The sequence below is a fragment of the Alligator mississippiensis genome, chromosome 2 (genome assembly GCF_030867095.1).
Source record: "Alligator mississippiensis isolate rAllMis1 chromosome 2, rAllMis1, whole genome shotgun sequence".
Lineage (NCBI taxonomy): Eukaryota > Metazoa > Chordata > Crocodylia > Alligatoridae > Alligator > Alligator mississippiensis.
This window is the reverse complement of record NC_081825.1, coordinates 231,837,384-231,850,456: the sequence shown is the minus strand read 5'-3', so window position 1 is coordinate 231,850,456 and position 13,073 is coordinate 231,837,384. Positions and strand designations below refer to the sequence as shown.

The 13,073-nt window shown below is 47.1% G+C and overlaps 1 protein-coding gene and 1 long non-coding RNA gene across 3 annotated transcripts in view; one reads left to right on the top strand and one right to left on the bottom strand.

The window, feature by feature from the left end:
* The window catches only part of LOC102568852 (uncharacterized), an 83,146-nt gene extending 75,709 nt beyond the window's left edge, over positions 1-7,437 (bottom strand). For both annotated transcript variants that reach the window (XR_002086834.2, XR_001372704.3), the window contains exon 1: positions 902-7,437. This is a non-coding gene — a long non-coding RNA (uncharacterized LOC102568852). The remainder of the gene's footprint in view (positions 1-901) is intronic.
* A 138-nt stretch (positions 7,438-7,575) lies between these two features.
* ZFP36L1 (ZFP36 ring finger protein like 1) lies at positions 7,576-12,764 on the top strand. Its single transcript, XM_006266438.4, has 2 exons — positions 7,576-7,783; positions 10,203-12,764. Exons 1-2 carry the CDS (start codon positions 7,727-7,729, stop codon positions 11,151-11,153), a joined length of 1,008 nt encoding a protein of 335 aa, XP_006266500.1. The 5' UTR covers positions 7,576-7,726; the 3' UTR covers positions 11,154-12,764.
* The last annotated feature ends 309 nt before the right edge of the window (positions 12,765-13,073 follow it).

Below are 13,073 nucleotides of genomic sequence, written 5' to 3'. Positions count from 1 at the left end.
CTGAGTTGGAGCTGTCCGCTGAAGAGGCCTCTCCCTTTGTGATACAGCTACAATACTTAGGTTTGGCATAGCAGAGGTGGAGGGGAGATAGGTAACATTTTCTTGCATACCTTAGCCCTGTACCAAGGCCCAGGCCCAGACAACCTGAGAGCTGCTGCTGGCTGTCAAAAGCCCAGAAGAGGTAATGGAGCAGGCACAGATCAGTGGGGCTCAAGAAAGCCAAGCCAGCAATAGCCAGTGTCTGTGTAGCAGTCACCATGCCATCAGGTCCCCACTATACAGGGGCATGCTAACTGTGGCTGACTGCTGCTTGTAAGACCATAATCTACCAATGGAGCACATTCCAGGTGCCATGGATAAAGTGCTCCCATACCTTTTTTATGGTCCTGCTGTTTTTTTCTTGTTCTGTTTTACATGGAATTATAATAATTAAAAACACATATGTTGGCTTGTTAACTTGCACAGCACTTGACAAACTTGAGATTGCAAACTCTTTAGGGCAGGGAGCGTGTCTAATCTAAACAAGACATGACAAACACCAGATAAGAAGCAGGACAACAGTCCAAGCAAGAGTGGGTGTGGGTGAGGGTGTGGGTGTGGGTGCTGTTAAGGAGGAGGAGAGAGGATAAGAGATTGTTTGGAAACGTGAGTTTTGAAGAGTAGCTACAAGATGAGGATACTGGTTCTTTTACAAGCACACAGGGGTGCTTTCACAGTAGTCCTGTCATTTTTATAACCATGATTCTCAACCAGGGTACCATGGCACCCTGGGGTGCATTGAGAGCCTTTCAGTGATGACATGGGGGGCCACACAATGTTAGCACTGATGGCTGTGCCAGCATGATTCACAAGATAAACCCAGAGATTTCAAATAGGAATTCCCTGTTAGAAACATTCATACCTGTTGTAGTCTGAGTTCTCTGCAACAGAAAAATTTGCTTGATTACTTCTCTGTAGTCCCAAAAAGAGTGTAAACGAAGTTAGCATTTTCGGACTCTAATGAAGGGGATGCCTTGAGTCAAAAAAGGTTGAGAACCACTGCTCAATAATGAACTGAAACCCGTGCAGAGTATGTGTAAAATACTGCCCAGTCAAGACGCATGTATTTACATGGACATTGAACTGAAGTAAACAACTAGGCAAGAGTGCCTGACAGTGAGGGATCTGGACTAGAGGGGGCAGTATAGTAAAAGGCACAAAACTTGCAAAAGGTTAAAGGAGCCAACAGCCTGTTGCAAGGAGATGCGTAAGAGCTGAGATGTAGTCAGGGTAAGTTTACATCTGGAGCCGACTTATTTTGCACAGATGGGCAGCAGTGGTTCTAGACACAGATTTAAATACTTTTCTTGTGTCACCCACTACTTTCCTGCTGTTGCATGGTTCATACCTGCAAACCTCCTCCCACACACATGCTCAACTTTTTTGTGGTTAGATCCCACTGCAGGGCTACATTCAGGGGCATCCAGTAGCAATACCTCAGCTATCAAAGGATTAAAAATAGAAAGAGTGTAAGTATGGTCTCAGTGTCCATGTGGAAATGCATTAACTGCATTAGTATTTCCACTGGAAATTATGTCAGGTCCATTAAGTGCAGCCAATTTTCTTACCTTATAGTCTGCCAAAATTACACCTCTATATTTTCCACTGCAATATCTTGTCAGTGCCACCAGTGCTAAATTTGTCACAGATGATGCAAATATTTTATATCCTCTCCCAAGGGACCAAATTCTTTCTGTAGCTTGTGTCTTCTTCCCCATCAACTGGGGTCAAGTGTCTGAGCTACCCAGAAACAGTGATACCACCCTACAGACGACAAACTGAGGTCCCAAAATCAGGAGTTATTTAGTAAAGGTGTTGTGTAATAGATCTCCTTCTGGATGATTTTTCATATTATACACAGGTGTAAATCCAGGAGGATTAAGGGCTCATGATATTTGTCTGGTACTGTATCTACCAACTCCTGCAAAAATAATGGTGTTGGCTACTTGGGTTTCCTGCCACCACAAAGTACACACATACACACACTCTCCATTTTACAAATGTTTACACACCCAAGCTGCCAGGAATCTCACTCCCTTTCCTTCCCACCACCTTGACACACTTTCCTGTATCTTTAGGAGTTTGTTTTCTTACCAAGCAGCTGCTAATGCACCTTTTTTGCTTTTAACCAGAAGGGCAAGCACTTTCCCAAGGTGCAGATAGTGCCTGGCAGAGGATGCATCTCAAAGCTGTAGTTTACAACTTGGGCCACTCCATCTCCCAGCAGATACATTGAGTTACATAGAAGGAACACAGGACCAAAATAAAAGATGGGATTAACAGAAACAAAAACTCCTTAAGGGCACATTATAAAGGGACACATTGCATGCCTGCCTCCACCCCCACACAAGAACCCAAGAGTACCTATAAAGGTTGCTAAAGGATTTGTGGAAGCAAAGGGGGAGAGGGGAATGAGAGCGCTAAGATGCTTTGGGCTTGAGGGATGAAAAGAAATGCACCTCTACCTACCCACAAAAACCCCAGTGCAAAAATAGCCCCAAAATCCAGCAGATGTTAATACTCCAGGGAACTGGATTCAAAGAGCCCTGACCTGCTTTTCTTACCAGCTGAAATAAATATAGAAAGGTTATCCCCATGACTGAACTCTGTTTATATTAGTGCACGAGGACAGAAAAGGCACATTCATTATCCAAGAAGCACCCAATATATCTTCCTGGAAAAAGTGACCCTTTGGGGCTGAAAGGTCTAGCTCATTCTCAAACCAAAGGGGAAAGACGTTTTTCACAGTTTAATAATGTTTCCATTCAGTGGTTGAGACACTGGACCATGAAAGAAACTGATTTTTTTTTTTTACCTGTTCAGATATTTTGGGGGGCCTCCTGCTTTCCTATAACTCAAACCTTCAAGGTTACCACTGACCCTAGGTCCAAAGTGAAAAAACAGTACCTCTGGCAATTATGAGGTTCCTTTAGAGAACCAAATCTCTTCCCAGTTATAGGAATAAGAAGATCAGGGACGAGGTTAGTGCCAAAATCTGGAGTCTTTATTTGGTTCAAACTTGTACTTTACACTAAACTCTCATTACAGTCATTGGGACTAAAACTGGCTGAAGCGTTCTCCATATATATCTTTGTGTCATTGTTTTGTATCCTTCTGCAAAGCACAGGCATGTGAAGCTCATGTGGCATGCGAGGCTCATGTGGGCCTATCTGAGGCAAACGTGGATATGTGATGATTGTTGGTTAAGAAATAATATATACAGCTTCAATGTCCCAGTTTGGCCCAAAGAGAGTTTCAGGTGCAACCAATTCCAATTTTGCAAGCTGCAGGCTACACGTGGCAATCTAAAGGAAGCACACAAGATTTGAAAGGAACAGTCATGAGCATTATCCTGCTCTCAAAGAAACCAATAAAAATCCCACTGATGTCCTGTGGCTTCATGAGAAGGTAACAGTGATACAAGAGAAAGGCCATCAAACCTGGCTGATCCCTTCTGATTCCACTGTAAATTGAGAGATTAGGAGAGGCAGCAGAGAAGGAAGGAACCAGACTGCCTGATATATTTTTGTACTTTCCTCTGGACCTTCTTGTATAAGCCACTCTCAGAAACAAAATATTAGACGAGATGAATTGGAGGTCTGATGCAGTATGGTAATTCCTATGTTCCAATGTTAAATGTGCCTGCAGATTGACTACAGCACTTATTCCTTTCCATGTTTAAATGGCGATGCAGTTGGCGGGAGCTTGGCCTGTAAAGAGCTAAGGTGGGTCACTGGCCTCTGCCTGAATCAGGTGACCAAGGCAGTCCAGCTGAACCTACAGTAAAAATCAATAGGTGACCTTGCAAGAGTCTCAAGCAATCTGGGAGCCTTATTACTAGCTCATAACTTCATTTGTACCTTCCAGACTGCAAAATAATATGAAGGGTGAACTGCTCCACAGATCTACTGTACATACCTCAGGAAGCATGACTTTATATTCAAATAAACAAACCCCACACATTTACTCAAGTGTTCCGTGGCTAGAAACTGTTTTATTGTCAAAACCACAAGGAAAATCAGTGCAAAAAATGTTCTTGCAACACTGCTCTTGAGAGCAGAAGGGCTGGATTCCTCCTCTTCCCAGCAGGTGTGTGTAGGTGCACATACAAACTCCCAGTTAAGCCCAGAGAAGCCTGACTTTCAGCCATGAATGTGTGGTTTGAGTGTGCAAACAGTTAAATACTACCCTACAGTCAGGTTCTGACCAGCCAAAATCAGACCTGAACAATGGCAAAATACTAACCGGACTTCTGTAGGAACAGCACTTGGCCCAGGATGCACAGAAGCTGGAAAACATATAGCTGTGATTCCCAAAACAAATGTGTACATGGCCTACTGCATCTATTCTATGTAAATCCTCAGATACGCTTGATCTTAGCCCACAAGAGGCCGATAACTGCAGCATGTATGCAAGGGGTTAGTTGCTTGCTTTGGGGAATGCGATTGAGAGCCCAGTCCTGCAAGCTCTCCACACCCAAAGCTCGCACTTGAGTGTCTGTAGTGTTATGGAATGCAGAACGAGGCCTGCGCTCCCCAGCCCCCTGAGACTTGACTGCTCTGAGCTGCAGAGTGCAAACCCAGGCTCGCAGCAACTCAGTAGTGAAACAGTTATGTGCTGGCTTCCTGCTTTGGACTCCGTAACCTTTGGAAAGTCCCTGAAATGACGTTCTCAACCTAACAATTAAAAAGGGTTTAATTATAGAGAGAGGCGAGGAGCCCTGGGAACATGCACCATCCACGGAACCAGTAAACAACTGCAGAAAATAACACGCTTAAGCTGCTCGCTCTCTCCTGGTTGCTTCTTCCTTCTGCCAACAAGCAGGGAAAAAAATGAATCTAGAGACGGAAATTCGAGGAACCAGTTTTCTATCCTTAAGTAAATAATAATAATTAAAAAAAAAAGAAACCTGGAATGGACAGTCTGTAGGCGTTGCTCTCGTTTGGTTATTTTGGCTGTTCTTGAAGATGGAAGGAGGGGGGAAGAGATCAGCAGCCAGGGAGACGAGCTGAAAGCCCAGTTCATGAGGCTGAAGCAAACAGAAGAGGAAGTGGGAATAGGGATCATTTGTTTGAAGCGTTAAATGTGATCTCTCTTAGCTGGCTTTCCGTTCTGGACTCTGGGTTTCAGTTCTCTTTCGGAGTCTGGGCTAAGGGGGAAGGGAGAAGGATTTTCAGTGCTATAGTGAGAGGCATTTCAAGGAGGGGCCTATTGGCTCAGCCTGGATGAGTTAATGACAAGGGACCAAATTCCAGTGACCTTCCTTTGCCAAAACTCCCACTGACTTTAGTAAGAGCTTTGCCCGAGTAAGGGCTGCTGGTTTTGGCCCAGCAAATTTCACACTGAAGCGGTCTCATATCAAAAGCCTTGAAACGTTGACGGTTGTTAAAAAGAAACTGTCTCCTCACCCTCTAAGTATCAGCAGGCATCAGGTTTTGTGTGCTAAAATCTGGAACGGATTATTTGCTAAGAAACTTTACTTTCTTTCTTTTTAGTTCTGATTTCAATGGCCTGCAATGGTCCCTTTGGGGAACTGGAAGTGGGGGGGTGGGGGGAGTAGAGGCAGCCACTATCAACTGCTGCTTTAAAGGCCTAAAAAACATATTTTAGTGATTTAAGTTAATGTGGATGCGAGTTATTTCCTTTAGCGCAGCCTGCCAGGTTTCAATCAAAATTGGAAAAAAGTAGTAACTAAGTGCAAGGGGGGGTGGAAATGTGAATCAGCACGAAGACAGTCAGGCTGCAAAAATGCAAAGGCAGCACTGTGAAAAAATGGGCTCAATCAGTTGAAATCAAAGGAGACACATCCCAGGCAGCCGGGGCCAGGCCGAGCCGAGCCGGAGAGCAAGACGTCTCGGGGTTGTGAAACGCCGCGGGGCGCTGAACCCTCCTCGCCCGCCGCCAGCGCGCAGGGCCGGGGGGCCGGCTGCGAGACAACGCAACATGTCTTTGCAAACGCGTCGGGGCCGGGAAGTCAGATGGTTTCGCGATCTTTTTGCCTTTCCGAAGAAACGTGGCCGTAATTAGGTGACCTAATTATCCTGCTATGGAAAAATGCACTTGGCTGTTTCATAACAGATGGAGTCGCCGAGAGTGTTGTGGAATCAACATCTGAGAGGCTGGAGTGGGCAACTCTTACTGTAAGGAGGAGGGGGAGGAGGCGGAGGCGACAGAGGACGAGTGGAAATAGGCAGAAGAAACCAAGAGGCTCGCATTTCCACCTCAGTATGGACTTCCACCCGGGACCTGCACGGTCCATCTCTTTTTCAGTTGCTTTTTTTGCAAACGTACTACTTTCCTGATGCCAGCCCCCGATAACTACGTGTTGATCTTTGCTGCACTCGGGCATCCACGTGCCCCTCCCTCGTCCCGCCAAAACCCCCCTCCCCACGACCCGCAGCAACTGGGAAATCAAAGCTGACGGGATTGCAAAACCATCTGTTGCCGCCTCCCCGCCCGGGCGGAGGGAGGGCTGCAGGCACCCGCACCCCTCCACCCGGCTCAGAGTCGGAGCGAGAGGAGAGGGCCTTGCTTCTGCTCCCTCGCTTGTTATCTGATCGCCTTTTAAAAAAAAGGAAATAAAAAAAAGGCTACAGTGGTGTTCAGTCGCTTGCAAAGCTGAGCTGCTCTCTGCTTTGCTGGAGCAGATCTGCTTGAGGGGTGGGTCCCAACCAAAACAAACACACAGCTAGTGTCCATAAGGGAGACTCATTCAAAAAAAAAAAAAACCCTAAAAAACCAGCGTTACTACCGATCCTGTAAACTCAATCTCGCGCAAAGCAAAAGAATCATAATTCAATACAAAAAAAAAAACCCCAACCCACAGGCCTTGCAATGTACTTGCACATGGTTGGGAAGCAAGGAGAGTCATTCTGCAAAAGCTCAGGTCAGGTTTGCTCTGGCCTCGTTGGCTGTCCTGAAAGGACCAGAGCTACGCCTCTGCCGGGCTGTGCGCGCCTCCCCCTGCGGAGGCTCCAAGTTACCTCCCTGCCCGGCTTCCCTGGGACGCAGCGAGGGAGTGGGGGAGGGCAGGGATCCGGGTGCCTGCTGCACGGACATCGGAGGACTTGTGCAAAAAAGTTGCAGCCAAGCAAGCCAACTCAGCCCATGATGTCACGAGCTGCATTCAAAGGCTGACAAAAGGGAGAAAAGTCCTGCCCCCCTCTGCCTAATGCGGGGTAAATGGAGTGTGCAGACCCCCCTCCCCGTGCACCGCGGGTGAACTCCTTAACAAACTTCCCTGCATCAAAAGCCCGCAGATGGGGAGCCGAGGGTGGGTTTTGTTTTTTCTTGCAAGGTGCTTTAATTTTTTTTTTGCTTTTCTTTCTTTCCCTCCCCTCCTTCCTTCTAAAAGTTTTTTCTGGCTGCAACCACATGGGTGATTCAGCCCTGGTGTCAATCACCGCCCTCTTCTTCCCCCCCTCCTCCTCTAAGAGAATTTGGAGCTCCACCTCCATCCACCCAGTGCAAGCTGAAACTTTATAAATTCAGCTTAAGCCAAAGCAACCCCTGGAAAGAGGGCGAGGGAGAGAGACAGAGAGAGAAAGGAAGGGAGGGTCGTTGGAGCAAAGGGGGGGGAAGGCATCCAACCCAGGGAAATTGGAGGCTGTGCCTTACTTACAACACTGTGATTCCACTTCTTTTTATATTATCCTTCCACCCGCTTTCCCCCCTTCCATCCCCGAAGATGTCCACAGCTCTGGTGTCTCCAACCATCTTCGAGCTGAGTGAAGTTTTATGCAAGGTAAGCGGAGTTGTTCTCTTGGGGATCAACTTTGTGGCCAGGACTTGGGGCGTGTGTGAGAAAGAGAGAAGGGGGCAAAGCCTGGTGGTTCCCCCTCTCCAGCCCCCCACGTCTCTTCCACTGGAGTCTTAGGCGCTTTTCAAGCCAAGCAGGGTTGTGTATCGGTGTGGCCCAAGTGTGGGTGAGCACTTGGATTCCCTTGGGGTGCTCGTGTTGTGTTGTGTCCTGGAGACTACTCTGCACGGTAATCCGACTTGCTGCCTTTCTTCCCCCTGCCTTTCCTTACTCTCTGCCTAACTTTGGGTCGCTTTTATCTCCCTCCTCGCCACTGAGCTGTTTTTTGTTCTTAAATCCTCTCCTTGCTCTCAATTCGGACCTGGTCTCTCCAGGAAAACTTTTCCAAAGTTCTTGGCCAGGCTAGATCCAAACTCCAGGTGGTTTTCTGCTGCCTTAACTGCACTTCGCCCTCTTGTAATTTTTCCTGCAAGTCAGTTGCAGGGAGAACTTCCTTAACCCGCTCAGACTTCTGGTTGTTTCTTCTTGCACTGTTGGATCTCTTTCTTTTTTCTTTCCCCTCTGCCAGGCTTCCCAGAGCCAATTTCCCCGCTGTGTTAACAGCCTCTACGTTTTGCAGAGAAGGGTTACCAATTTCTGCAACCAAGGGAGTGGGAGGAGGAAGAGGGTAGAATTAATGGAGGAACCAAGTAGCCAAACTTCGTTTGAGAAGTTTCTCTTCCCCACTGATCCCATGCAGTAGAACAGGGGTGGCTGTAAAGGACCTGGAATGGTGACCCTGGGTGAGTGCTGAGATCCCCCTCTCTTCCCATGGAAGCTGCTGGTGTGTTCAGCTGGGGGAATGTGAGCTGGAGGGGCGTCACTACAAGGAGTTTTTCAAAGTTTGGGAAGTTGCTTTTCCCCCCCCCCCCCCCCAAAAGATCCTGCTGAACCCCTTGGATTGTCTGAGCTGCTCTTGTCTGCTGCAGCGTGCCTGATCTTGCCCCACTGTACTTGCAGCCCCATACAGTGGGGAGGGGAGGGGAGGGGTTGTAGCCAGGACTTGCTTTTCATACTGCCTGCAGGCCAGTATCTGCTTCCCTCCTCTTGCAGTTCTAGCTGCTTCAGTGCTTTCAGGCCATTTTACTTTCCTGACCAACCTCACCCAGCTCAAGTCTGCTTGGCTTCTCCCAGCCCTTCCCCTGTTTAGTTGCTAATTGGTGGGTTTTTTGTTTTACAAAGATACTACTTCCCCCCCCCCCCCCCTCACAAAACTAAGTTGATCTGAGAGCAAAGTGAGCTGCCCAAGTGCCAACAAGAGGACAAGCCCTTTCCCAACCTTGTTGCTTTGAAACTCTGATCTGTGCATTAGGTTTGCAGTGTCACTGCCAGGGTAAAGTTTCCAGTGGAGCTGGCTTTGTCTCCAGCCCGCTTCTCTTAAAACGAGAGCCAGCAACAGAGACACTTTCACTCTTCAGGGAGTTCTTAGCATGGCTCTGCCTTATGCTTTAAAAACCTGTTGAACCTGGCTTCCACTTTTCTCTGTTCTCTTTTCAAAAGACCTGGGACTGTTGCAAACCTGCTTACGTTTATTCCCTCCAACGAGATTTTTAATGTTAAAAAATACATAAATAACCCACCCCCACAGATGGAAGTAACTGCCTTCCTGATAATCCTTTCCAGACTTTCCTTGCAGCCAAAAGGCTAATTGCAAAGGAATCCTTGTGGTTAGGGGCGAAGGCTGGCCTGGATCACATGAAATGCAATTGCTACATTGGAGGGAGGACAAGAGAAATGGAATTAATTTAGAGTGGTAATTGGCATTTCTCTCTCTCAAAGTCATATTGCCCCTCTGCACACTGGTACACTCTTCCCAAGGTTGGCCTGTCCCAAAACAAATCTTTTTCTTTTTCATATAAAGCCTTTGGTTCTCAGAGGTCTCTTCTGCAATCTTTGGAATTAGAGGGAGGGTCTGTGGAGGAGTGGGATAGCTGAAGTGGAGAAGCCATTGGAAGATCTGGTTCTTGGGTGAGGTAAAGGACCTGAAGTAGTGGCTCCCCTGGATCTAGAGATGGGTGGTTGTCTGGGACGGGAGAGAAGAGAGTGGCAGGGGTTTAGCTCTTGCATGTGGTAGATGGGGTGACCAATCCATTGCCTAGGGCATGGGAAGTTTTATGTACGCCAGGGTCACCCTGTGGCGAGGTGGGACAGCTTGGTTGTTGCCTGGGGCAGAGGGTCATATCTAACAGGATGGCTTAATCTTGGGAGGTAGGGCCATTGGAGGCCAGGTTGTTTTAAAGTTGCATGAGCTAATGAAGATGGAATCTGAGTCTTTGGGGACTCAAGGCAGTCCCCTTGTTGAGAAATAGTTGGAGGGTGCTGGAGGAAACTAGTCAATTGACCACTTCTTGCTCTCTTTCCATAGGGCAACAAGATGTTGAATTACAGTCCCTCCAGTGTTGGAGGGTGTCTGCTGGACAGGAAGGCAGTGGGTACCCCAGCTGGCGGGGGTTTCTCCAGGAGGCACTCTGTCACCTTGCCCAACTCCAAGTTTCACCAGAACCAGCTCCTAAGCAGCCTCAAGGGGGAGCCAGCCCCTGTGCTGGGTCCTAGGGAGAGCCGCTTTCGGGACCGCTCCTTCTCTGAAGGCGGGGAACGTCTACTGCCACAGAAGCAGCCTGGGGGACAAGTCAATTCAAGCCGCTACAAGACTGAGCTGTGCCGCCCCTTTGAGGAGAACGGTGCTTGCAAATACGGTGACAAGTGCCAGTTCGCCCATGGCATCCACGAGCTGCGAAGCCTCACTCGCCACCCCAAGTACAAGACGGAGCTGTGCCGCACTTTCCACACCATCGGCTTCTGCCCTTACGGGCCTCGCTGTCACTTCATCCACAATGCCGAGGAGCGCCGCGCCGTGGCTGGGGCCAGGGACCCCACTGTTGCCGACAGACCTCGCCTCCAGCACAGCTTCAGTTTTGCCGGCTTCCCCAGCTCTGCTGCCAATGGGCTGCTGGACAGCCCCACCTCAATCACCCCGCCGCCTATCCTGAGTGCTGATGACCTTCTGGGCTCGCCCACCTTGCCTGACTGCGCCAGCAACCCTTTCACCTTCTCCAGCCAAGAGCTGGCCAGTCTCTTTGCCCCCAGCATGGGGGTGCAGGTGCCCAGCGGGGGGTCACCCACTGCTTTCCTCTTCAGGCCCATGTCTGAGTCCCCCAACATGTTTGACTCGCCACCCAGTCCTCAGGACTCCCTCTCTGACCAGGAAGGCTATCTGAGCAGCTCTAGCAGCAGCCACAGCGGCTCAGATTCGCCCATCCTGGACACCTCAAGACGTCTTCCCATCTTCAGCAGACTCTCCATCTCTGATGACTAATTTGGGGTTGCCTCTTGTCTCCCTCTCACCTCTCTATTACAATGTTAAGCTGAACCCCCCTCCCCCACCCCGAGCTCCCCTGGTTACAGGGTTAGACGTTAACATCAAGGCAGTCCACTTGCCGCTAGCTGACTCACTGGCTTAAGCCTTAAGTGCCAAATTACATTAAAAAGCAATAACCGTTTACAAAATTAGTGCCTTTAACATTTTCACTGTGACTATTACCTCTCCAGCTGCAGAGGGCACCCGCAGCCTCCTCTAAAGCTCTGTGCACTTCCAGATGTGCAGGGAAAATCCAGAACCAGCAGCTCCCTCCACTGGCCACAATACTGCATCTTCCCCTTTCAGTCCCTTTGCCCCTCCCTTTTCTATTGGCCAGTTGTTGCTAGACTTAAGGCATGTGGACAGCTGTTAACATCCAGCCCTTGTGCCCTATAAAGATTAATTTTGCCTGGATCTGCTCAGGTCTGCAGGAAGAAAAGCTGAGAATGGACAAAGATTGTACCATGAGTGGGACTTTGACTGGGGGGAAGAAAACAAACAGATGGACTATGAAAGACTTGATTTTGGTGCTAAAAGTTCCCCATGTATTCATGTGACATCTTTAAAAAAAATAAATAAAACCAGAGGGGAGGGGGGGCTAATGGAATTCATTCCACACACAAGTTCTGTTTAAACCAAGTTCCAGTAGGCATAGCTTTAATGGTTTTGCTCTAGAGTACTTTAGACCTATCTTAGAGCACTCACGCCAAGCTTTTTATTATTTTTTTTTTTCTGGGTTTTAATTTTGTATAACTTTTCAGAAATTGGAGAGCAAATTTTGCTTGTCACTGCACAACAATATAAAAAGCTTATTTAACTTATCAAAACGTATTTATTGCCGAAACCTATGCTTTTTTGTTAATTTTGTTCATATTTATCGGGATGATGAATCCATAGAATATATTCTTTTATGTTTAAATTATGATCTTCCATATTAATCTTAAGATTGTGAAGTGTCTTTTTTCCTTTTTTTCCCCCCCCCACAGTTTAATATATTATACTACAATGACATTTTTTGTAACTTTACACTTTTTTGGTTATTTTATTTTAAAAAATGAAAAATTAATTTAAAAAAATGCAAAAACTGTGTTTGGATTATTTATTTTAGAAATTCCCCTTTTTGTGTTGGACTGCAAATTGAGTTAATGTGTTTCTTTGCCTTTCCTCTTCCTCCTCTTCCCCTGGGTGTTGTACACACTTGGGCTCTAGAATGTACATGCATAAGCTCTGCTGTGAGATAGTATGGAAGAAAGACATTTTACTTCCTTTTTTTTTTTTGTATAGCTTCTTTAAAGGAAAAAAAAAAGCCTTTGGCTTGAAGTGCCTATCTGAAGACATTCCAAATACAGTTTGTCTCTGAGTTTCTGTATTCCAAGTTTGGAGTTTTCCTTGTTGAGGTGAATGGGACTGGCACAAAGAAAACAATGAATGTAATTTTTCCCCTGTTACTGTTCACTACATTGCCTTTTTTCTTTTTTTTTTTCCTTTGTGTGCGTTTATTTAAAAGAATCTCTTTTGTAACGACTGTTTGCAGTTTAAATCAATAAACCCCAAGTCTTTTTCAAGAAACTGACAATGAAGCTGGTTTTACTTGCAAACACAAGGTGCTGTTTCTTAGCTGCTCACTTAAAATGCAGAGTACTTTCCTCCCCCAATCTCCACAATTTGCAGAGAGGCTTTCAGGTATGCCACTTCCTTTTCCTTCCTTCTTTTTGAGGTGAGAGACCAGCTTAGACAAGTATGCAGGTTAAGAAAAAGCACAAGGTGGCTTTTCTCCTCAAGCTCTCATCCTCTTCATCTTTCATGGGAGTTTTTCTCCTGTCTTGAGTGGAAGGTTGTCAGTTTCCACAGACCTTCTTCCTCTCTTGATATGTGTAG